The 26,768-nt window shown below is 34.5% G+C and overlaps 1 protein-coding gene across 1 annotated transcript in view; it reads right to left on the bottom strand.

The window, feature by feature from the left end:
• The window catches only part of Ddx56 (putative ATP-dependent RNA helicase DDX56), a 64,638-nt gene that overhangs the window by 6,464 nt on the left and 31,406 nt on the right, over positions 1 to 26,768 (bottom strand). The window contains exons 5-10 of the mRNA XM_089088120.1: positions 26,432 to 26,692; positions 19,981 to 20,172; positions 14,293 to 14,434; positions 7,238 to 7,341; positions 5,491 to 5,632; positions 992 to 1,124 (exon numbers count right to left, since the gene is read on the bottom strand). Of these exons, the coding sequence (XP_088944246.1) occupies positions 992 to 1,124; positions 5,491 to 5,632; positions 7,238 to 7,341; positions 14,293 to 14,434; positions 19,981 to 20,172; positions 26,432 to 26,692 (974 nt within the window). The remainder of the gene's footprint in view (positions 1 to 991; positions 1,125 to 5,490; positions 5,633 to 7,237; positions 7,342 to 14,292; positions 14,435 to 19,980; positions 20,173 to 26,431; positions 26,693 to 26,768) is intronic.

The following is a 26,768-nucleotide window of genomic DNA, read 5'->3' as shown; positions in this document are numbered from 1 at the left end:
CTTTCATGGTATTTGATGGTATTTGTTTATGGTATTTCTGTTTTTAGTTCTGTTTTGTTCCCAGCCTTTTGAGCTCTTTTGGGAAAATATATAATTTCCTGTGTTTTTGGAATATGGATCTGCTTTTCATTTTTTCTTTCATGGTATTTGATGTATCATATTCCAACAAATAAAGAACTAAAATACAAAAAAGAGTACTTCCCTTCCCCAAAGAAAACATCCTTGTTTCAGAAAAACGCCAAAGATTTATTTTAGAACAATTTCGATTGCACTGATGGTGAAATATCAGAACTGTCCCAAGCATGCTTTCCAACTTTCTCAGAAATTTTGTTTTTTTTATTCAAATCATATTGTCAGGGGAAAAAATTGTATAAGAATTGGTTAGCCACAATGCTCTGAAGAGCCAAGGCGGCTAAAATAGATCCATTCTCTGTTACCAGTTTAACTCTCCAACTCAATACGTTTCTTACGTAGTTGACCCATCGGGCGGTGTTGATGGACCATTAAAGTCACGCAAAATTACACTCCACCCAGCAGCTTTCTGCCTACTACTTATCTCAAGGTCAATTCATTTATTCAGTTTTTTTACACGCTCAGAGAATCTATACAGTGATTTTTTTTATTTAATTACGTAACTGTTTCCCAAATTCGGTTATAACCCCTTCAAAGTAACCAATTAAAGATTGATATGTGTTACTTTTGAGAATATCGACGCACAATCCTATACCAGATATTATTTTTTTTTTTTCAGTTTTAACTCCAGCTTGGCTCACCTTATCCCTCACCCACCCCATGAAGTTGTCTAGCAAGGTGTTGCAGTTCTAATTCTAGGATCAGTAAATCTATCCATTAATTATTTCACGACCAACGTAAAATGAGCAACAAAACAGAAATATAAAGTGACTCTTATAGACGTTAATGCTGGAACATTAACACAAAAAGCACAAAAAGACCAAAAGCACAAAAAGCACAAAAGCACCACAAGACCTACCTGCGATATTCTTCAGAGACGCAGGAACAATATAATCGGGGAGGTCCTTTAGATGGCATTGGAGTTTGACAGTGTGTAGAGCTTTATCATGGCGAAGAATATTCAGCTCTTGAGGATTATCATCGAAGTATGACTGCAAAATTTGACAGATTTAACATACAAATAGACATCAAATAAAGTAACCTCAAACAATGAGCCACAGAAAACGATATAAGTGAACTTTTCCGCCACCTAGATTGTTCCGAAGGCCCCCCTCCCCTTCTTCGAGGTACATTTGAACATGTGAATCTAAAAATCAACTTTTATTGCAATTTTGCTAATGAATTTTTATCAAAACAGTAAAAACAGTGTAGCTAATGAAATTTATCGGACGCTATGGCACAAAACTTTAGAATTCAGAATATTCAAGAGGGGGGTGTTGAGGGTTGGGGGTTCAACAATGTGTATTGCTTTAACATGGCGAAGAATATTCAGTTCTTGAGGATTATCTTTGAAGCATGACATGAAAAAATTAGCATAAAATGATATATTCAACGCTATGTTGATATCGAACAGCAAACCCAGGTGAAAAATACAGTATAATATCTCTACCCAAAATTGTTCAAAAGCCCCCCCCCCCCTCTCCCGCTCCGTTTCGTAGCATATTTGAAAATATTAGCCTAAAAACCAACTTTTCAGTGCATTCGTCCATTTTATAAGGACTCGTACAAACTCTTAGCAAACAAATGGTTGTGATATTCAAGTTGCACTCCGAACTCTAACCCTATTTTCATTTTACAATAGCTGACACATCCTGTATTCTTTCTTCTTTTTCTTCTCTCTTCTTCCCTCTCTTTCTCTCTCTTATAAATAGATAACTCCTTTATTCTATATAAGAGGAGTTAAAAGAGCAATTGCATTTATTTACTCCTTTAAAAAGACACAGGCATCGGATTATCAATAATTTTTTAATACATTTATTAACAATACGCTTACAATAAACCTCGGGAATTGAAATTTCGCGCGAAGTAAGCCATAAATGATGACCAATATCGGTAATTAGAAATAACAGACCCCCCCCCTCCTCCCCCTCTTTACGTTAATATTTAACTTTTGTATAGCAAAGCTTCTATATGATACTCTACCATAAAAAATAAACCTCTTCAAAGATTTATAGGAAGATGGAGGGGAAGGGGGTATGAAATACGAAAACTGAATTCTCCTTATTAAATTTCAGTGTTTAGAAGGGGGAATCCACGCTTAGCTTTTGAAGACTAACCAATCGAATAAACCGTCTGGTAAAGGGCTTCATTGGTAAATTTAACAAATAATCAGGAAAAATATCTCGCTGACTCTCAGGAGCAAGGCCGTATCCACGGGAGGGGGAGGGTTTAATAATTTGAACCTCTTAATATGTCATCCTCAAAGACATGTTAATTAGATTTTCGACTATGCTGAACAAAATGGCCATCTCAGAATTTTGATTGGGTGACTTCGGGAAAAGATTGAGCGTGGGAGGGGCCAAGTTGCCCTCCAGTTTTTTGGTCACTTAAAAAGGGCATTAGAACTTTTAATTTCCGTTCACATGAACCCTCTCACGATATTCTAGGACTACTGGATCGATACGATCACCCCTGGGAAAAAAAAAATAAATAACCACGCATCCGTGATCTTTCTTCTGGCAAAAAATACAAAATTCCACATTTTTGCAGATAGGGGCTTGAAACCTCTATAGTACGGTTCTATGATACGCTGAATCTGATGGTGTGATTTTCATTAAAGTTCTATGACTTTTAGGGGTTGTTTCCCCCGTTTTTTCAAAAATAAGGTAAATTTTCTCAGGCGCGTAACTTTCAAATTAAATTCGCAGTTTTCTTTAGCTTTGAAAATAAGGATGCTTGAAGACATAAATACTTCAGAACAGGGTCACCGAGAGCCATGACAAAACCAGGGACAAACGTTGTCATCAAACTTCATTTTCACCAAAAAAAAATATTTACTTCTTAAATCAAAGCCTCCTAAATAAAAAGCTGGACCAAGTCTTAACACTCTTCCCGAGTCCTCCTCAGCCATATAAAGGACGGATATTGTAAAAATGGCAAGACAGTGCAAAAATGGGCCTTACAAACCATCCTCGGAACCACATATGTCACTTACGAGTCTGCCCTTGCGGCTCTACGAATCCCAACCCTTAAAGAACGCAGGTACCATCTGATGTGTAAGTTTGGATATTCCGTGCTTTTAAGGGATAAACCCTGTTCCCTAATACGCCTCGCTACTGCAGTTAACCAAAACGCACACCACAAAAACAAGCTTGATCCAGTGCACTGCAGAACTGATTGTTTCACTAATTCATTCGTTCCTTTTTTACTAATGTGATATAACGCACTTAGTGCTTAGTATGTTGAAAAGAGTAGCGTAAATTAAATGCTGCAATAGCCATACGATAGCTATTTCTATTAAATGATTTCTTGATACTGACATCTGCCACTGTTGTGCACCGCGTTTGAACTCCCAGGATTTGCCTCCTGATCTATAGCCATCACTTTTAGGATATGAGCCAAGATTCAGTGAGTGTTTTTCGCAGTAAATAGTGCTTTAATTTCCGTTCATCAAGCTAAAGTAAACTGTAACGTGAAACAAAAGAACATAACTGAGCCTAGATCTGATATATCAGAGAAACCAGAGCATACAGTGCCATTCATACTATCGTTTGGTGGCAATCTGATTCGGCAACCCTGTATTCGAGTCACCCTTCAACTAAAAGTCATAAAGCTAGAAGAAAAAAACCGTCTTCTAATCTTTACTGGAGCGAATCTTGATATGCTGCCAGAGTTTTATTGGCAGGAAATTTGGAAATTGGCAGGAAATATTGGAGGAAATCTGTCAACGCTTCGACGTTTTTTTTTTTATGATAGGCTCCAATGTTTGGCCAAATATGGAACCAATAGAGCTCCAAAGTCTGATATTTGTTAGTGTGTCTTCATAAAGAGTCCAAAGTTTATCGTTTGGACCAGCCACCCTTGCGTCCTTGTTTTGGAGGAAATGGAGGAAATTGAGAAAATTGGAGGAAATGGTGTCCAGCCACCTTGTTTGTGTCCTTGTTTATTTTATTATATATTCCAATCTTTGGCTGAATTTGGAATAAATAGAGCTCCGAAGCCTGATATTTGTTATTGTGTCTTCAAACAAAGAGTTCAAAATCCAGGGTTTGGACCAGCCACGCCCCATCTCCTTACACGTGGAGGACCAGCGACAGGAATTTTGAAGTGTCCTGACATCTTACTATAGCGGTTAATATAACGCTATAATAAGATCTTATCGCTCACTTAGTGGTGAGCACCTGCACTAATTTTAGCCAAAAATCACCACAAAAACGAAAAGCAGGAAAACAGATCACAAATAAACAGAGGGCGGATCTTGAATTTTGGGAAAGGTAAGTGAATATAAAATACCCTTGGATCCACCACAGTTCATCAATTAACAACTAATATGAGATAGCGAGTATTGCTGCGGCAATTTTTGCGGCAATTCTTCCTGCAAGAATTTTGGTAATATATTTTGCTGCCGATGCAATTAGTACTTGCTGCGAGACTTTGATGAAACTTGTGGGTGGTCAAAAAACTCGTGGTAACGAACTGTAGGTAAGGAGCGACACGGCTCAATAGTAACCGCAACTCTAAAAAACAGAATTTTGATATATATATATATATACATATATATATATATATATATATCAAAACAACCTGCTTGAAATGCTGATTCCAAATATATAAGATTCATTAAGCTTATTGTTACACATAAAATGCTACGGGCCTGAGAAAATTTGCCTAATTTTCGCAAAAGGGGAGAAACATCCCTTAAAAGTCAACGGATCTTAATTAAAATCACACCATCAGATTCAGCGTATCAGAGAACTCTCCTGTAGAGGTTTCAAGCTCCTATCTGCAAAAGTGTGCAATTTCGTTTTTTTTTTTTTGTCAGAAGAAAGATCACGAATGCCTGTTATTTTGTGTTTTTTTTTTTTGGGTATTGTGTTTTTTGTTTGTTTTTTTTTTTTTAGGGGGACAGTATCGAACCTAATTAAATTATACAAAGCTAATTAAAAACTGAATATTTTGGCTTCACATTTGGAAACTTTCATCACTGAGGAAAAAAGAGAGAGAAAAAGACAAGCTAACATATTCTAGAAAACAACACAAAAAGATTACCAAATTCACAAACCCTTTACAAAAAAAAAACGGAAGAAACTCATATCAGAGAAATTATATTATATAAAACAATGATGCAACTCATATAACAACAATATAACTATGATTCTGTCTTTGAAGCAAATCCGACATGACAATTCAAACACAAGCTTGAGATACTCCTCTATAGTATTGTGTATATCCATGGCTTTCTGATGTACTAATTTATTTTTCGTTCACTGTCTTAGTTAAATGTATTAACAGTTTTTAATTTTCTTTTCGCTTTATTTAAAAACAAAAACTACAAAAACAATGGAATTATTTACTGACCTTTAGTTGTTGCGATTTTAAAAGTTCCGCTTTTATTTCAGCCAATCGTGTTTCCCTCACTGCTATACTAGTGACAGATTTCCAGGCATCTCTAACTCTATAACGGAAAGCATCAACTTCATCCATTTTAAATTGAAATGGCCTGAAATATTTAATTGCAGAAAAAATATATGGAAACATGCCGAATATATGAACAAAGCGCAAAAAATGAAAGAGGGTTTAGTGAAGTGGTGAAATGATTGGTTTAGTGAAGTTTAGTGAAGTCAGTGAAGAAGAGTGAGCATTCACTTTCCGATCAAACTCAATTAAGAGGATATGGTACCTTAAAGAATCGCCTATCTTGTCCACTATAAGTTTTAGCCAAAGTATTTAAAATTGGTTGGGCGGTGTTGCAATGACTTGTAGAGCTTGGATAAGAGATCTGAATAAACAACAGAAAACTAAAAGCCATTTAAAAATTTGCCTCTCAATTACTTGGACTATCTGTCTTGGCTTGTCTCTTTCTAAAATTAGCCATGTCTTGATGCAACCTACTGCAAAATACTTGATAGCTTCAATTCAAAGAGACAGCTACTTTCCCGGAAATTTTAGAAAACCCATTTTTAATATCCTGTTTTGTGTTGAAAAAAGAGATATTTAGATTTAATGAAACTTACATCATTACAATGTTTTATTTTTTTTTTTTTTAATTGAACAGAGCAAATTTTTTATTTTTTTTTTATTTTTTTTTTTAAGTGCAGGAAAGGACAGTCCCTAAAATATTCCAGCATACCTATTATGAACACATTAAATTGAGCTCAAAGCAAGAGAGATCATTTGAGTAATTTGAAAGCTTTTGGGAGTCCCCTGTTGTGTTACCCGCCTTGATTAAAAACCTTGCTGATACAGACGACGTATTATTTATACTGTTTGTACATTGGATAATGTACGCTTTGCTTAACAGAGACTTTACGTTTTCTTTATTTTAAACCCATTAGCTTTCAAACTGTTGACTTGTGTATTGTAACACCCAAGTTACACTTGAACATAAAGCGGGAGCTGAGGGGGCGATATCCCCCTCTCATTTTTGTATGGTACGAAAAACATGAATTAAAGAAAAAAGGAAGTTGTTCTCAAATGAAAGTAAAAAAGTGGCAAAACGTACAGAATTATCCGTACATCAAACGCAAAGAAAACCCCCCAAAAGATTACTTCAGAAGCGAATTCTCTAACACAAGGGCAATGGAATAAGGTAAAAGGTGTTTTTCACAGTGCTGGTAATGATTTACTTTAAAAATCAAATTTTAAGTTCAAATGTTTTCAGAGGCAATCGGAAAGCAAAACATTGGAATAAACACACCATTTGGGACAATTGAAACATGCCACTATTTAATTTTTTTGTATAATTTTAACAAATGAAATTCACTAATGCTAACTTTTTCTTTTAAAAAAGAATTTAAATCATCTACAAAGGTTCAAAATAAAATTCGAATCGAAATCTTTAGACACTAAACAGTCAAAAATCTTATATTAATGAAAGAAATGTATATGTTTTATTTTTTATACTTGAAATTTTGGAAACTCGCAGCAAATATACAAAAAAAATATTAACAAAAAATGTTACATGTCACAAGTGACTTATGACCAGCTGTTAGCAACAGTTTTATTTTCTAGTTGAAGGGTGCCTTAAATTCTTCTTCTTCTAAATTAACAAATTTTAAAAAAGTAATGTGTATAGCCTAACCAATAATATAGTTCCAAAACCTACCTGAAAACTGAAGGCTCATCCTCGCTAGCAATTTGCTGAAGATGCGCCTCACATTCTTCCATTAGTGGCTTTTCAGCTACACTGATGAACGACAATGCTGATCCCTTCAAAGAGATATTTTCAAAACTGATGCCAACTCGATTATTCAAAATAGTGAACAGTAATAAAACCGTGCTTACGAAAAAATTTCTCAACGCAGAACTTTTGCTTTATTATCATTTGATTACACAAATTTCTTCAGCTTGTACCCAAAATAGAAAGAGGTGGTTAATACTATCTCAAAAGCTACTGAATCAAAAACTGTTTAAATCAAAAGGTTTCTTTTTTTTGCCCCATTTTTTCTCCTCTCAGTGATGCTAATTTCTTTACTTTCTAAAACTAATAACTGAATTTATTTACCACCTACAATTGCAAACAAATTAATTACAAAAATTTACTATCTCGAGAAAATATGAGCAGTTAATACTTAAGGAGTTTCCAATGTGTTAATCTACGACTAATCAAAACAAATACAACATATACTTCACCCTTTGACAAGCTATTCCTCCATCAAAGGGCAACCCTTCCACGATAACACCAAGTTACAAAAATTCGTCAACATTTTTGTTGGCTCTAAATACATATATACATATACATGTATATATAAATATGTATATATATATATATATATATATATATATATATATATATATATATATATATATATATATATATATATATATATATATATATATATATATACATATATATATATATATATATATATATATATATATATATATATATATATATATATATATATATATATATATATATATATATATATATATATATATATATATATATATTATGAAAGTTTCCAAATGTGAAGCCAAAATATTCAGTTTTTAATTAGCTTAGTATAATTTAATTAGGTTCGATACTGTCAACCCTGAAAAAGTTGGGATTACTATTGAGCCGTGTCGCTCCTTACCTACAGTTCGTTACCACGAACTGTTTGACCACCCAAAAGTTTCATCAAAGTCTCGCAGCAAGTACTAATTGCATCGGCAGCAAAATATAATACCAAAATTCTTGCAGGAAGAATTGCTGCAAAAATTGCCGCAGCAATACTCGCTATCTCATATTAGTTGTTAATTGATGAACTGTGGTGGATCCAAGGATATTTTTTATTCACTTACCTTTCCCAAAATTCAAGATCCGCCCTCTGTTTATTTGTGATCTGTTTTCCTGCTTTTCGTTTTTGTAGTGATTTTTGGCTAAAATTAGTGCAGGTGCTCACCACTAAGTGAGCGATAAGATCTTATTATAGCGTCCGTTATCTTTCTTCTGACAAAAAAAAAAAAAACGAAATTGCACACTTTTGCAGATAGGAGCTTGAAACCTCTACAGGAGAGTTCTCTGATACGCTGAATCTGATGGTGTGATTTTAATTAAGATCCGTTGACTTTTAAGGGATGTTTCTCCCCTTTTACGAAAATCAGGCAAATTTTCTCAGGCCCGTAGCATTTTATGTGTAACAATGAGCTTAATGAATCTTATATATTTGGAATCAGCATTTCAAGCAGGTTGTTTTGATATATATATATATATATATATATATATTATCGGGAGCACCGATAAAATCCAAAGTGTGAAAATGGCCGACCAAGCACGAGAGGCCGAGAAATTGCAAAGTGCTCAGTTTTTGCGAGCGATTAATTTCAAATTGGATTTAATACTGACACTTTCGCAAAAAGTTGATGCAACTCCTGGATTTTCGGATAGCATTGCTGTCTTAAAAGTAAAATTAAGTAACATTATTACACAGCTATCTAGTAATGCTAAGGCAAATGAAGAGATTAAAAGAAATCTGGAAAATGCGAAATCAAACCTAGTAGTCACCTACGAACGAGCCAACCGGCTCAAAGCCGAGCAGAAAAGAATGAATTTGATGATATATAATTATGCTCCTCAACACCCTGGCGAGCATACTCTGAAGCAAGAAATAATGGGTTTATGAAACGGGCAATACCATCTCTTGAAATAAATCGAAGTGATATACGTGGGATTTTTAGATTGAAATCTAAATGAAATCTCGGTAGTAGTGAAGCTAAACTCGGTCAAAATCAAAGACTATATTTTAAGAAATGGTTCCTTATTAAGAAGGCTGGGTCTATCAGTGTTCCCATATTACACAGCTGCACAAAGGGAGGCCCGTAAACACTTGAAGGAAATGATGAATCTTGTTTGGAATCATGGTCGTGATGCAAAGTTACAAAGCGACAAGCTGTTTATCCAAGGTCGATTATTCAGGTACGATAGAAATACTACTGTTGATGTCGAAAGTTATTTGATGCGAGTTCAAAATCCTGGTCCACACCCTAATGCTAGACTCCTAAATGATCCCAATGATATCCCGATGGGGCTAGATAGTGATGTCAAGACAGTGGTACCATCAGCAGCCTTTTCTCAGGCCGTATCGACATCTAAAAGACATGCTAGTGCTGTTGTTAGCCCTAATGACCTGCATCGACCAGGTACTCGTACTCGTAATGTGGCACCCAGAGAAAGCAATTCTCCAAGAAAGGGATTTAATGGGATACCTCGAGGTCCATTTTCACCTGATTTTGTTTTATAAAAGACAGCAAGATGTGTTAACAGGTATTAATAGTCACAGTCGTGAGTATTATTATGTTGCCTAGTGACTGAGACTAGGAACGAGCAACTCCAACGAGAGGCTAGTGATGTTAACGCGCTGACAGAAAGTGTATATGCATAGGAAATAAAGGGCCATATACTGAGTCTAGTGTCATAGGACATACAAAGATTACGTGATAAGTTGTCTTACTTACATGATGATCTATTTTCATTTGATGTCATTTTGTTTATTGGAACATGGAATGATAATCCTCCTATGTCACCTCTCCCCGGTTATTTGGTTGAACAGGTGGTGCGTAAAGTATCAAGATATTATGGTGGTATTATGGTGGTGCGTAAAGTGGTATTATGGTGGTACTATGGTAGTGCGTAAAGAATCAAGATATTATGGTGGTGCGTAAAGTGTCATAATAGATATAATGGTGGTATTTGGGTTTTGATTAAAGTATCTACTATTGATGGTTATGAGAAAATGAATAGTAGACTTAAAAACTTACTTTGGCTACGTATTTGTTTTAAATGTGGGAAGCCGTTAATTTTGAGTGTAGTGTATATTCCTCTGCAGAATAGTTCGCATAGTCTAGAAAATACTTGTGTAATTTTAGAAGAAGAATTGTCGCTAATACAAGAGAGTTATAGTGATCTGGAGTGCGTTTTGATGGGGTATTTTAATGCTTATACCGGTATTGAGGTTGAGATCCCAAATGTATTAATCCTGGATTTAGGATATTGTGTTCCAATTTGCTGCAGAATACCACAAAGTAACAAGGATGAAAAAAGAAAAATAAGTGTTTGGGGAAGAAAGCTCCTGGCGCTTCGCGGGGAACATGTTCTGATGATTGCGAATGGAAGGTTTGGGAACGATAAGGGTAGGGGCAAGTTTACTCGCCTTCCGAGTTCAACTACAAGTGTTGTAGATTATGCGCTAATTAATAGACAATGTGTAATTAATAAATATGGAAGATTTAGATTTAGTTGGATCTGATCATAGAGCTATTAAGCTTGAGGTTAAGGTTGGGCAGTATCAGGATGGCATTCCTCGATTAAGAAATTTCCGTAGTGTCCAGTATAGAACAGTAGGTTGAGGAATACGAATTAGAAATGATTTCACAGATAATAATATTCAAGCATTTAAAAGGGAGCTTTTGGAGTCAAATGTAAAACATAAGTTGAAAGCGTTAGAAGACAATGGAAAAAATATACTTAGGTTAATTATGGAGTTAAATGAAATAATGGGAAGTTGCCCCAAACCGTGAAACCTGACAAAAAAGAAAGAAAGAATGAACGGTATTTTGATTTGGATTGTAAGATAATGAAAGGAAAAGTGAGATATTTATTGATTCGTTTAAAAGAATGTGATAGTGCGGAAGATCAAAGTTTAAGATTACCTGAATATAATGATAAAAGAAGAGAAAACATAAATTAATAAAAAGAAAAAAAGAGTTTGATAATAAGAAGAAATTGGATATTGCTGATGATTTAAGAAAGTTTTTAAGAAGTTTTGGGGTTATATAAGGAATGATCGTGGAAAGAGAAATGGAAATACTCAGGTTGCTCCAGTCGCAGATTCATGGCCTGATTACCTAGAAAGCTTGGAAGGTGATTGTGTAGAAATACAAGAGGCAGTACATACCCCAGAGATGGTCGTTTATCCTATGAGGGAACATAATTATGATTTGGTGGGTGAAGTGAATAATTAAGAGATTAAGTTGATATTCATGAATTCAAGAGGAAGTTCTGCTGCAGGTGTTGATGGTGTACCAATAACATTATTTAAAAAACTTCTTTCAATTTGTAGGCCGAAAATAATTTTCTTTGTAATAAGGTGCTACAGAGGAATGGCCAAGTGAATGGAAGAGATCAATGTTTATACGGCTTTTTAAGAGAGGAAACCTGAAGGCTCGTGAGAATTATCGTTTAATAGCACTTGTCCCTGCTTTAAGTAAGGTAATGGAGAAAATATTAGATACCAGACTTTCTAATTGGTTAAATGAAAATAATATCATATATGAGGAACAAGGAGGTTTCAGGACAGGGTATGGGACGCCAGATAGAGTATTTGTTTTAAAGGCATTAATATAAAAGTATGGAAAGGGAAAAACTTGTCTTTATGTAGGGTTTCAGGGCCTCCATAAGGCGTTAGACAGTGTCGACAGAGAGTTATTGAAAGACGCCCTGTTTAGAACAGGCCTCCCCCATTTATTTGTGAAGTTGGCAGTGAGTAAGTATATTTGCGTGAGTGGAATCGTACAAATCGTTAATAAGTTTTTTAGGTCCTTATTATTAAGGTGGGAGTAAAACATGGCATCACTCTTTCTCCAAAATTATTTAATATTTTTATAAATGATGTTGTTGATTTTTTAGAGAATAAATGGGCCCCGAAAGTTAGTCTAGGGAGCCAAAAACTATTCCTTTTATTATTTGCAGATGATGCTGCTATGGTGGCTCGTACACCGCAAGATCTAAATCTCATAAAGGATCGTCTGCAGATCTTCAAGATTTCAGATCTCAAGATCTGAATTTCATAGAGGAATATTTGGAGATGAAAAAATTAAGGCTGAATGTTGAAAAGAGCGAAGTTGTTATTTAAAAAAAAGGGAAAGTAAGTTGTGAAGAAAATCGTAGATTTAAATTTAATAATAAGGAACGGAATGTAAGTAAAATAATAAAATATTTGGGATTTATTTTATCGGAAAATAGAAGTTTAAAGAGTCTTACTGATGAAATAATTAATAGAGGTAAAGTGGTCATGTCTGCAATTTTTAGAAACTCGACGATATCGTGAATTAAAAACCTAAAAATGCATAAAAGAATAATACAAAAGTTTTTACCAGCGATTTAATATGGAGCAAAGATTTGGGATTGAGGAGCAGCTCAGCAGTTGGAGTTCCTACAGCTCCACTATTATAAAAGAGCGTTTGGACGACATGAGATACCTCCTTCACAGATTCTAAAAGGGGATATGCGAATTTTTTCTTTAAAGCTACGTAGGTCTACATTGGTGCTTCGATTTTAATTGAAATTAACTAAGAGAAATGAAGATAGACTAGTAAGAGCGGCATATAATCCGATGTTCAATAACGGTTTGAAAACTTGGTGGCCATCCCAAATCAAGTCATTACTGGAGACATTGGGAATGCCTTACTTATGGAATGAGGGTCTTGGTACTTGTCATTCCTACAGATTTAGAAAGCCAAGTACGATTTATTTTAGAGGGTCAAGAAATTCAGTACTGGCAAAGGCTAATTTTAAATTATACAACAATGAAACATTATAACCTGGCTTAACCTAGTTTTGGAGAGGAAATTTATTTTAAATTTAATTTACCTGCTATGTTTTTGTGTCGATGGAATCAACTTACGGCAAACTGCCTTCCAATCCAGAGCAGGCAAAATATGTTTTTGGAGGGGCTGATAAGTGATCTAGAGGTGACATCTATTCTAAGCCAATTTTTTTAAGTTGACGGTGTAAACAATGATGTATATTTCTTGAATTTTAGTATATTGCAAGTCAAAAAATGATTATTTGAAGTGAAAATGATTTTTTAGGTGTCTACTAATCAGTACAAAGTATTGACTAGTTATCAGCAGTTATTGGAGGTACTGATTAGTAATGCACAGGTGACATCTATTCTGAGCGAATAAGAATGAAATGGCAAAATTTTGGTGCTGATAAGTGCTGATAAGTAAGCTGACAAGAGGTGCTGATAAGTAATTCAATACAGAGCACACAAAAAGAGAATGGTTCCGGTAGGGTATGCTTATTCCTTTTGTAAAGATGAGGACGAAGATTCAGACCATTTTGTCTGGAAGTGCTCGGTGCTCTTTCATTTAAAGAGAAAAATACTTACATGGGATTTATTTACTGCTTCCTGGTATTTTACAAAGTAGTAACCCAACCACAATAACTCGAGTTAGTTTGTTTATAGATAAATGTTTAGAAAGAAAACAAAAGTTTAATTGACTGAGTTATTTGGTTTGCATATTAGGTATTTATCGTTTTGTAGTTTGTTTTGTCAGTGATCTCCTTGTTTTGTATGATTTTTTTTTGTTCTGTATATGACCCTTCGACTTTTGAAATACACTGATCTATCTATCTATTTATTGACAAAAATAAGCCTGTTTAGCTGTTGGAAAAGCTTCAATTATGTTTTAATACTAAATTTATAATTATATATAAGACTGGAGCTATTTGAGCTAGCAATGAATTTTAGAATTATATTTCTAAAATTCAGAATCTTATAAATGTTAAGTCACCAATCCAAATTTTGACATATGTTTGTACATCAAATGTGACTAATTTGTCTTTTGAACAATAGTTCGTAACAGCAAAAAGGACACAAATACACAGTTTTTTTTTTTTAACAAAAACATTGGAACCAAATGCAAAAAAAAAGAAAAATCAAATTAGCCTACCTTTCTATTTCCTCTAGCTGTTCTTCCCACACGATGTATGTAGGATTCCACGGATTTCGGAAAATCGAAATTAATGACGTTCGATACAAATTGGAAGTCAATGCCTCTGGCCACTCCGGATTCTTTGTCTTTCTTCCTTTTACTAAAAACAATTTAGAACGGTCAATAAGCAAAAGGATGTGCCATATAAAGAGGAAAAAGCAATTGCTTTGCTGTTCTGGCCCCAAAAGGTAAAAATTTCCGGAAAGCAATATACAAAAAGGATAAAATTTGTGGTAATTTTTTTTTTACTAAAGATCAAATTTGCGAGGTAATTTTTTTTTACCAAAGATAAAATTTTGTGGAAAGTACCAAGGACATCAACAATGAAAGGTGTTTTGCCCAACTGATCAATCACAGATCTCTTTGTAGATGGAAACGCTTTATAGCGTTTTCTAAAATTTTTCTTTGCGTTGTTTCAAATAAAGAAAATTTTTGGCAGTATCACATTTTCGTCACTGTTGCCACGTTGAACGGTGGAGCAAACTAAGCAAAACTAATGAGTTAAATTCGACAGCGCTTTTCAATCGTGATAACTCAAAAATTTACAATCTATTGATTCCCCATGCCAGCCACATCTTCAAAGAACTGCAGTGCTTCTTAAACTTTTTAATGCCATACGATTTCGACTTAATTTTTGAAGATTTTTACCCTTGTTTCTTTTCCAAATTTGGCATTCACTACTGCCAAAAACTGCATAATTTTATAAATTTTCAATACATATATAACGGTGTAAATTTACACTGTACCGTCAAACGGGTGACTTTTAGATAGTTTTTAACTTTAAGGCCCTCTAATAGTTAGCAGGATGGTAAAAAAAAAAAAAAATCAGAAACTGGTGGCAAAAGTTCGAATTTTGCTACAAGATGGCAGCCTGAGACGCTTAAAATTGCATCTCTGATGCAAGTACTTCATTTTTAACGATAATGTCGATTATCAATGTCACCCGGCTTTGGGGTTACTTTCACAACCAGCTTGGACCGTCAGCTTTAAGACCCTCAGATTTGCTGTAAAGCTTGTTTATTGGTATCAAATATATCAGAAGTGATAAAAAACATCAGTTATTACAAAAATCACAGAAAAACCAAAAAACAGCCTTCAAAACTGACCAAAACAGTTGCTTCAGTAAAAAAACAACCCCTGGGGGATCGTAAAGCCTGACAGATCCCCCGCCAAAACCGACTGACTAGAGGCTCTCGAGGTGCCGCGACCTCAGAAGGCCTTAGAAACACCATTTCTACCTGGCCTGTGTAGACACAGCTTGTTTCTTCTGTCAGCACGAACTTGTAGCTCGAAGAAGTCACGTGCTTTAGAAATGTAATTTCCAACTCGATGTCGATTCCAGCGTTTTCGTTTTCATCTTCGCTCAGATCAAATTATATGTCAACTCTGGCTACTTATTGTAATGATAACGTCTTTAGACGAGATACTTTTTCCTGGTTTGATTTCCCATCTTCGACGCCGACGCTGTGGAGCGGTATCATATTTCTCACAGCGCATACGCGCAAGCACCTCTGTAACTGCTTGTCAGACAGTTTCGACAGCATCGCTTGTAGCTGAGTCTTCCCTGGGTATGTTTGCAATGACGGCATCTTTGTTTATATGGAATACTGAATAAGCCTTGAATCCGTTTATTTTAGTCTCTGCAGATGTTTCCCCTATCTCATCTCAGAGTCGAGCGATTAGGGTCTTAAAGTGCTCTTTGGAAACTGTGGACTTGTTTGGATAGCACGTCTTGTATTCTGTTAGGACCTTCCACCATACGTTTTTTATTTTGATAACTGTCAAAATCACCCCCGAAATACTCTTTCTCCAAGGAGTGACTTTGAAAACTCACCCGTCTCCTTCCGTTTTAAGGTAAATCCCTAAATACTTACTGGGCGGCTTTCTGATCATATTTACAAGCCTCCCAGCAAAAAAACAGTCACCTATTCTTTCGTGGTCAAGCAAATTTTCAGTACCCCTAAACATAACGAAGAGTACTTACTTTACACAATCAGTTCATAAACAGACACTCTTTACTCGATGGACGCCATTTCCACACTGACTAACGAAGATAATATAAAGAACCATCTAGAATTTTCTCAGATTTTTTCGTCACACCACCTGTAGTCAAAAGTCAAAAGAAAAATTTTTCCATGGTTATGTTTTTGTAAATGGTTGTAATTTTTCCCTTATTATCAAGCTCACCCCGGTTGACGGTACCAGTTTAAACAATCATGCTTCATTTTCACTGTCCTCGGTACTTGAAAAGGTTTGGTAGCAGTGGCGGGGTTTAAACAAGCTACAAGTCCCTATTATCAGCAATGGACCCTAGATCAAGTAATTACTGGACTATATTTCTTTATAGCCTCAAGCGTCAATTGCAGCCCCACGCGCTAAAAACTGGTCATTGCAAAGAGTCATGCAGAAAAGAGCACCTAGGCACGATGTGCTTTGGTATTTCGTTTCGTACGAGTTAATTATTGAATAAATTCGCATCAGTAGACACAATGGATACCATTACACTGGTTGCAACGGAAGAGATAAACCGATATGTAATTAATCCTGCATACTTTGTTTTTTTTTAATGGGAAGTGTTTCGTGCAAAAAGTGATCCATAGCAGGCACGTACCGAGAATCTTTGAGGGAGGTAAGGGCAATAATAAAAAAAAATTGGAGGGGGATAATGAAAAAACAGGTTTTATTTGAAAATTTGAATAAGAAGCGCCCGGGAATTCAAGAAAATTTTGAATTTAGGGTGGGGGCTGGGACCCAAGCCCATCCCCCCTATGCGTACGTCCCTTGCTCATAGTGTTGCATCAACAACAATCCATTGTTTTTCTATTGCGAGTGGTTGTGTGCGTTTTTGAAACGTCTATGAAAAATTTAGAGAACGGCATTAAATCATAAATCCTGAAAAAAAAAATTAGGTATTGGGAAACAGTGTATTATATTAAGTTGGCTCACAAAGCTGGAATTTCTGTCAAAATTACTTTGACATTTTGAAATTTTCTCTGAATTTTTGAGCTGTTGCCTCAGATCTTCTATGTTTTTATCATAATTCCATGGGTAATGATTGAGTGAATATATTTTTCAAGTCAACTGAAATATATCTACGGAGCCACTAAAACAAGAATCCACAAAAAAAAAAAACAGAAGAGCAAAAAAAAAACGGAAAACGGAAAACGGAAAAAAGAAGAAAACGGAAGAAAAAACAAGTCAGTATAGGTTATTCCGACATTGAGAGTTCCAGAATGTTATACTTATTAGCAGAATCTATCCTATTTTCTAAAGTAAGATAGTCATAAGGTAAAGTACCTGTAACTAACATGTTTCATTTTTACCAGCACTATTTTATCGCCTTGATAATTACTACCGGGATGCTAAGTTTGTCAAAAAGTTTATTAGCAAAACATCAAGTTGTCAGTAGTTTTTGAAGGGACTGATAAGTGATCTAAAAATTTTACCTATTCTAAGCCAATTTTTTTAAGTTGACGGTGTAAACAATGATGTATATTTCTTGAATTTTAGTATATTGCATGTCAAATAATGATTATTTGAAGTGAAATGATTAGTAGGTGTCTACTAATCAGTACAAAGTATTGACTGGTTATCAGCAGTTTTTAGAGGTACTGATAAGTAATCCACAGGTAACATCTATATTGAGCTAATAAGAATGAAATGGCAAAATTTTAAGTTGGAAATGTAAATTTTCTAAATCTGCGTCGTATTATACTTTACATACATTTATATATACTATTTACAACGGTATATACTTCTTGAAATTAAAATGGATTATAAGTTAAGCTATCATTAATTAAAATTGAATATTTTCTTTAGGTTTTTACTATTCAGTATAAATTCTGATAAAAAACCTTACTCTATTTACATTAAAGACACGCTGACATCCAACCAGCTAAGAGCTGTTCTAAAAACTAGGAAGGAATGCTACAAAACCGGTATTCACCTGGACAGCAAAGGTCAGGTCGTTTTTGGATGCTCACAAGAGAGTGTGCGTTTTCTTTTTTTTTATTGCCAAAAGAAGAACGACTACGTATTATTACAGAGATTGCCTTATAGTCATTGTTATTATATATTAAATATAATATCATATATACTAACATTATATTATAATATATAGCCTACAGTATTATATATAATTAATTATTATAATATCATTATAAGAAATTATTATAATCAATAGGTTTCATTAGAAGGTAACAATTTTCATTTGCAGCTTGGTAAGTGTACCCTCTTAAGCACCACATTTCTATAACCGAGCTGGAACTTTCAGGAAAAGTTTTTTTGGGAGGATGGAGGCTTAACGGGAAGGGGGCAAACTATATTTTCCCCAATCCTCACAAAATGTGTTCGGTTCAGTTTCTTTTTGTTCTTTATGGCGGACTCTTTTGCTGGTATGATAATGGCCAATATTTATACAAAAATTTACTTTCATAGAAGTATTATTACACCTACTATTTTTTTCTGGTGGGGAGGGGGGGGGGGCTAGGCAATTTCGAATTTTCTATTGAGTAGGGTGGGTAATTTTTCTTTGATTTACCAAAAGTGAATGCTATAGCTTTTTTAAGATGTTAAAACCGTACAGTTAGTGGTAATAGATTTCGCTAAAATTTGACAAATTTTATGCATAGTTTGTATCCCCTGTTTTGTCTCACGGCTCTGTGAAAAAATTGGAATTTCCAAAAAAATTGTTCATTTAAAATGGGCTGGGGGGGGGAGTAGGAATTTTGGAGGAAGAGGCCAAATATTTTTCTCTGGTACTCATACAACAGTCTACGCCACGTTTTCTTACCTTTTGTCCGACAAAACCTTTAACTAGAACGATAATAAGCCAGAATTTTATAAAAAAAATATTATTAAAGAGTTATTATTACAACTAATGATTTTTTCTCTCCAATCTCAAGCTTCCGTTTTAAACCTCTGCGTTTAACGGACGCAAAATACAGATTTTATATCAATAGTTCTGCTAAGCATGATTCCTTCTAATTTATAATACAGAACTACGCAATACGCAATGGTGTTTATACAATAATACGCATAATACACAAACATTATTTTTGAATATTAGACAAGAGCGAGGGGGGAGAATTACGCAACTCAAACTTAGTCAAAAGTAACAGTTAATTTCTAGTTATTCCTTTCCAGGGTCTATTATAGATTCAATCTCTTTCGGGGAGAGCCAGGGGGAAGAGGGACACCTAAATCCTTGTCACAACTAGGAGATATATATATATATACATATATATATATATATATATATATATATATATATAGAGAGAGAGAGAGAGAGAGAGAGAGAGAGAGAGAGAGAGAGAGAGAGAGAGAGAGAGAGAGAGAGAGAGAGAGAGAGAGAGAGAGAGAAAGAGAGAGAGAGAGAGAGATAGAGAGAGAGAGAGAAAGAGAGAGAGACAGAGAGACAAAGATAGGGATAGATACAGAGAGAGAGAGAGAGAGACAGAGAGAGAGAGAGAGAGAGAGAGAGAGAGAGAGAGAGTTCCGTTTTAACTCACATAAAAAATTCGAAAAATTTTTCCAGAGGCATCTGAAGAAGTTTTTACAGTTGAATGAGAATCCTTTTATTTTTCTAGTTGTATGCAAGAAAAGACCATCTAAGACTAAAACAAGGCCAAAAAAAGCGAAACATACCTTTTTTCTAGATTTTTTTCTTTTAGGTCTTGTCTGTGAGTTGCATCTTCAACTGTCCTTTCATCAGACGCAATAATTATGTCATAAAGACCTTCGTTAAATTGAGAAACAATATGGCACCTAGAACTTGTTGGCAGCTCCGAGTTCAGAGTGCATGCTTTAATTCCAAACAAATCCAAATAGATCTTCAGTCTACAAAAAGAACGAAATTAAACCAAACTTGAAAGAAAATTTAAATTTTTAAGGATTAAATGAATAACTAATTAGAAGATTACTAAATAACTAAAAATTATACACACATCATAGGAAAGGTTGGATTTTGGCGATTTTGAAAAGCAGGTGTTATTTAGATATAAATAATATTGGAAGGTTCATCTGGGTAGGTACGAGGAATCGTGAAGACTTTCTTGAATATCAGTTTTAATAATCAGTTGAATATCAGCTTAAATAATCAGTTTTAGTGTTTTGTCAGATAACGTTAGTTGTTGTATTTTTGCTTGTTTTTTTCTGGGGTCATCATGGCCCAATAGGGCTTTCGTGTGAATAAATCTATCTATCTATACAGATAAAAGAATCGTATTTTTTTTGCTAAGGCACATGAATGCGGAACAAATGCATTTACCCCGTTTTGGCTAGGGGCAAAACGGGGCAAATTATTAGGGGGCAAAGCCGCCTAATCATTTGAGAGCACTCCTAGAATAAAACCTGAACAGTCATGATTGAAAGAGTTTCAATATGTCTAGGTCGCAGGGCCCTGCCATTAAGTAGACAAATATATCCTTGAGGCATTGAAAATTGTACGTCTTAGTTGACTTAGTTTTAATTGAAGGTGAACGAAAACACTTTATTCTAAAACTATACAGCAATTTCAGATAGAAAAAGTTTGCCTGAAAAACCTGTAAAAACAAATAAATTAGCCTATAAATTAGTCGTCAGTCTGTAAAAAAAAATTAAACCAAGCCTAGCACCCATGTCTAGGCATGAAATTTTAGCTATACATGCTAGTGAAGTTTATCATATCTACTGTAATGCATCTTTAAAAATAATAATGAGCATAAACAATTAAGGAGAGGAAGGAAATAGAATTTATAAGTATTGCTGGGTGATGGAGAAAAAACATAAAATACATGTATAGCATCAAAAACCAAAGAACTATAGACCTGAAGAGTGCGGGTCGATAGCCACCTCTCCTTCCTACGTTTTAGGTCTAATATAAATCTGTGGCGTCAATTCACGAAAGTTTAGGGGGGTGGCGGCAACATTTATTTTTCAATTTCTACGGAGGGGGCAAATTTGTCGTTTATTTCATGGAAACATCCAAAAAAGCCATTTTTCAATGAATTCTCCCACCTCCAAAAAACAAGTTTTTCAAAACTAGGGGGAGGAAAAGATATAACGGAGGGTGCACATGCCCCCCTTCAACTGACACCACTGATCTAAACTGTCTTTAAAAAAAATGCACTAAGGACTATAAAACACTAAAACTCAATTTAATTTTACTGAAATCTAGCCTTCAACTTCGAAGATTACTTTGATCTAACCTTAATTTTCTGAAGTTCGGCAGATTCTTTTGTTTTTCAACCATTCTTTAAATGAGACAGCTCAGACTACATATACAAAAACATAGGATTATAAAAAAAAACATACAAGCATATATGTACTCTGCCCTTTTCGAAAAAGTTGAGTGTTTTATATTCGAAGCGAAAGTAGTAAACAAAAAGTTAAGGGCTGTAATTTGGTATACGTGCAGAGGGCAACTGCCCCCCCCCTAGTGTCTTTAGAAGTCTTGTTAAAACGGTGATAGGCATACATAATTCAAGCATCCATAAAAACGGGGCAGTTTTCTTTGGTATGCCTTTATGGTACTATATGGCTCATTTTTTCAGTTTTCAATGTCATTTTCACTTGATTTGGGAAAATCGGCTCCAACTTTACCCCCTTCCACCAGGATTTTGACGACATTACGCAACTGAAAAAGGTTTTCATGTTTATATAATTGTTATGACTTCACTGGGTAGACCTAAGAGGCACTGGTGCCTCTTAGGTCCTTTTTTCTTTTTCTAAGATTCAAAAATTTCTAAGGATTTCTGAAAAAAATTTCTAAGAGGCACCAGTGCCTCTTAGGTCATCTTTCCTTTTTTCTAATAGAAAAATTGCGTTTCTCCTTCATCGGTTTCTTACACTATGTGGAACAAACTCTAAAAAAAATAAAGAAGAAAATAAGACAATGAATAGATTTAACAAACACTATTATCCGTATGAGCTTGAGCAAGAACTAATCCAAAATACAACAGAAAGAATTCAAGGTAAATTACGTAAAGAACGTAAAGAACAATTATAATGAAAATTGAAAATAAATAATAATATGAAGATAATTAATGTTCATAAATAGTTGAAATGAATATAACACAATAAAAATTAACGATTTCAGAACAAACTGACGGCAGTTCTGATTACAACTGGATAATCAGAGACGATAAAATAAAAGTTCAAAATAGGGATAAAATCCTTTTTAATAGACAGTGTATACTAAATTTCACAAAAAAATACCAGATATTTCAGTCACATATGCAGTGACCGTCATCAGAAGTAAAACATGTTTTACTAATGATGACGGTCACTGCGTATGTGACCGAAATACCTGGTATTTTTTGTGAAATTTATTATACACTGTCTATTTAAAAGGATTTTGCCCCTATTTTGAACTTTTATTTTATCGTCATGGAAAGGCAGTGTGGTCTCCGAAATTATCTATAATCAGAGACAGCTTAAAATGGGCTTTTTAAACCATAATTCTTACAAGCTGAGCTTCCTATATATAAATATAAAAAAAAAAAAACGGAATGAGACACTCACTACCTTTGTCAAAGCCTGGGCAAATTTGAGATCTAATCTTGTTTCATTTGAATTTGTTCTTGACAGCATTTTCCTAGACATAGAGTTCAACTCTTCAAAAATAATTGTTACCTTCTCTGATAATAAGTTATTGCTGGATAAGGGAGATCCCGGGGGGGGGGTCGTTAGAGGGTTTGAACCCGCTTCCCCCGAAATGTTTGTCTGACTTGTAAAAACGTAACAAAATGAATATAAAAAAAATTACGAGTTTTTTAAAGTTTTTTTGTACCCACCCCCCCCCCCCGAGTCTCCCAGAGACCCCTTATATTGTTTTTGATAAACCTAAAAAGAGCGCTCAAAAAATCACGTGCTTTGAGTTGCTTAGTTTTTGTTACAATGTGGTTTAACACATTTATGCGGTTGTTATACAATTCTGTTTAGAATACCATAATTAAGAGGATTATCCACAGTGACTCTCAATGGATTGACTCGCTACTTAATGCCCTCCTTATTTACCTACTATGAACTTTTTGATACAAAAAATATTTTAAATGGAAGAGATGGCGAGGTGTTTTGCTATTCCATTCCCCCTTAAGGAACAATGTGATTGGCTAGAAAAATATGTAACGATTGACGTCTAGAAATAAACCAATACACTCAAAGCTTATTTTTTAACAAGGAAGCATGGGACAGTTATCTCTCCTTTTCTTTGGTAAAGACTTTTAGTTTTGATCATTTATACCGCCACATTATGCTGTACCACATGAAGTAGTTTTGCCTGATTAAAGTTTTTTGTTCATGGTACTCTGATTTTTAAATCCGTGTTGTTTCGGTATCTCGAATTTCTTCTGACAAAATGTCAGCCAAAATAAGGGTTAGACAGGGGTGGGTGACCTCTGAATTTTAATCTCATGCTTGGTAGATTGTTTTGGTTCTTTAGAATCCTTACTTATTTATTTAGCGTTTAAAGTTAGTCAATCGTCTAGGTCTAAACGGAAAGCAGGTCTTCGTCGGATGGGGTGGGAAGATGTCATAAGGAAAGATTTAAAGGAAAGGGGAACTTCCTAGGAGGGTGTAAAGAGCGAGGCTTTGGATGGATTGAGATGAAGGAGGAGTGTACGTAGCTGTGTTGGCCCCAGGCGGCTTGGTGCTGCGGTGAGTTGTTGTAGTAGTCGTATTAGCTGTAGTACTTAGCATATCCTGGTGACATTATTTTACTTAGTCAGTCTAAAGCGATATTAGGTGACAATTTTTAAATTTTAGTGCAGTGAAAGAAATAAGGTCTAGAAATTAACGCTGCGAAATGTCAGGTCAATATTATGTCATGTCAAATGTCACTGTCATTATTTGAAATGTTATTATGTCAAATTTCAAATGTCAACATTATGTCAAATGTCAATATATTACAACAAATAATGCCCATGGTACTCCCCTCTTGGTTTCGGTAATGATTGGGTTTTTCATGCTTCGGATTTGGTGCTGTACCTTGTTGTTATGTATATATACATTAAAAGAGTTTCACCTATATTGGAAAAGATATATTAGCTAAACTTTATAAGTCAGTGGTTCTCTCTTTGGTAAGTTTTCTGGCAGTAATTTTACCAATTTTTTGGCTTTCTTTGTCTCCTAGAATTAAGGGGAAGGATTTTATATATTTTAATTTGGTCCCCCTTTATGAATTAATATATTTATATATATATATATATATATATATATATATATATATATATATATATATATATATATATATATATATATATATATATATATATATATATATATATATATATATATATATATATATATATATATATATATATATATATATATATATATATATATATATATATATATATATATATATATATATATATATATATATTAATTATAAACTTTAATTTATTATTAATTATATGTTAATTATAAATTTTAATTTGGTTTCCCTTTATGCACTCATAATCCGCCTTTCAAAAGAATGTGTAGAATTCAAAACCCGCTGGAGTTAGGAATGAACAAGTGAGATCCTAGTAAGAAGGAGCTAAAACTATTTATATGACAGAAATATATTTCCCCTTTTTTAAAAAAAAATTGTATATATCATTATACTTATTTGTTTTTGACAGGACTTTGTCACATATTTTATAATGAGTTTACTATTTAATGTTGATATGATTTCAATTTCTTTTTCTTTTCTGTGTGTCACTCCTCGATTATTTGTATTAATGATGGAAATAAAAAATATAAAAATAATTTCCAGCCGTGCTAGCCTAGTGGTTAGCACGCTAGGTTTGAAATCCTTGGCCCATGAGGACAGGGATTGGAGTTCTGGTGTCACTGTTTACTTAATTTGAAACGGGGGTCAGTGGCTTAACTTTGTCGGCTCAGCCAGTCGATCCAGCTCTAAATGGGTGCCTGGAAAAACCTGGGGAAGATAAAGAGCAAAAGTGTGCGAAAGCACAGGATGGCTTGACCCCCAAACCCCCATTGCACTCCCTGGCTGAAGTGTCATGGAACGGAGATCAGCACCGCCGGTAGGGATAGTAAAGTCCAATGGACCGTCCAATGGACGGTATGGACAGTAAATTACTTTTTTTATATGGCAAAATTTGGATCAATGATGCAATTGAAAAAAAGAGAATTAGCAGAAAAGTCGGTTCTTACAAAATTATGTGATACTTTGTTGGATGAAATGCCAGGAAAGAACTTAGCACGGGAAGAACGGATTTAAATACTATCACCATCCTCTTCTACATCTGAATGGAAGAAAATTCAACCAAATTTTCTTTTATTTTTGAAAAAAATAAGGATTTCCTTGTCACTTTGTATTCAATGATCTACTACTCAAAGTAAAGAAAAATATATGGACATTTGCCACTCCTACTAAAACGGTCCCTTGAAAGCATTGTCCTATACATAATCAGAGTCGCTAGAAGTATATGTTCGGCACCAAATCGGTTCACCCAAGCACAGAATACATGTGGATGACAGCGGCTAGACCCAGGTCTCAAAGCTATGAACACCAAGACAATATATATTAATTCACACTTTGACCCTCTAAATTGTTGTTTATTATCTCTTTGAGAACAGCGTAGCAAACGATTTTGTTAATTACCTCCTTTGAATGAAAATGTCACATATGACTTTTTGTCGTAACAGCCACGATATGCATTACTTTACAGTATACAATTACTGACAACGAAAATGTTAGATGCGACCTTTTGTCGTAACAGCGACGATATTTAGGAGAGGTCGAGAAATTTTTTGAAGCTTATGTTTATATTGAAGCCTATATTTAATACTGATAAAGGTTATTGCATATACAGTGTACAACAAAACATAAAACGAAAAAATTATTCCGGTTATGAGGGGTGCTGCCCCCTCCTCAACCCTCTCTCACCCCTCAGCAGTCTTGTACTTGTACAACCAAAACAGTCCATGCAATAATATTTTTTCGAAAATGAGCAACAACACCCCTAAATGCGTTTGTTTTTGCAGTATGCAATTATAGATATTTTTTTCCACAGAATTAAGCCCTATCAGACCCCGTTTGTCTGAATACACACTGAAAGAGCTAAGTAAATAAAATTTAATTACAAGAATAAATGAAAGTCCTTACTTATAACAACGATCAACATTTCTAACAAAGATTAATGTTTTCCCTCTGATTATATTGAGTTTGAACAGTGTATAGATGAGAACAGCTTTATCCTCTTCTTCTGCGTAGATTATGAACTGATCCAGTTGACTGGCAGGTGGCAGGGATGGCTCTTCTAACTTCAAAACTGATGGATTATTCAACACAAGGCTTTTCAGCTCACTCAAATCTGCTGTCAATGTGGCGGATGTCAAAATTGATTGATAAACTGGTGGCAAATAGCTGAGATAATATAATAATGCATATGAAATATGAATAGTCAAGTAACCAAAACCCTAAAAAACTACAATACGGATTA

This window comes from Artemia sp. Qi Xiang Cuo, chromosome 4, assembly GCF_049724085.1.
Source record: "Artemia sp. Qi Xiang Cuo chromosome 4, ASM4972408v1, whole genome shotgun sequence".
NCBI lineage: Eukaryota > Metazoa > Arthropoda > Branchiopoda > Anostraca > Artemiidae > Artemia > Artemia sp. Qi Xiang Cuo.
This window is presented reverse-complemented; position numbering and strand designations above follow the sequence as displayed.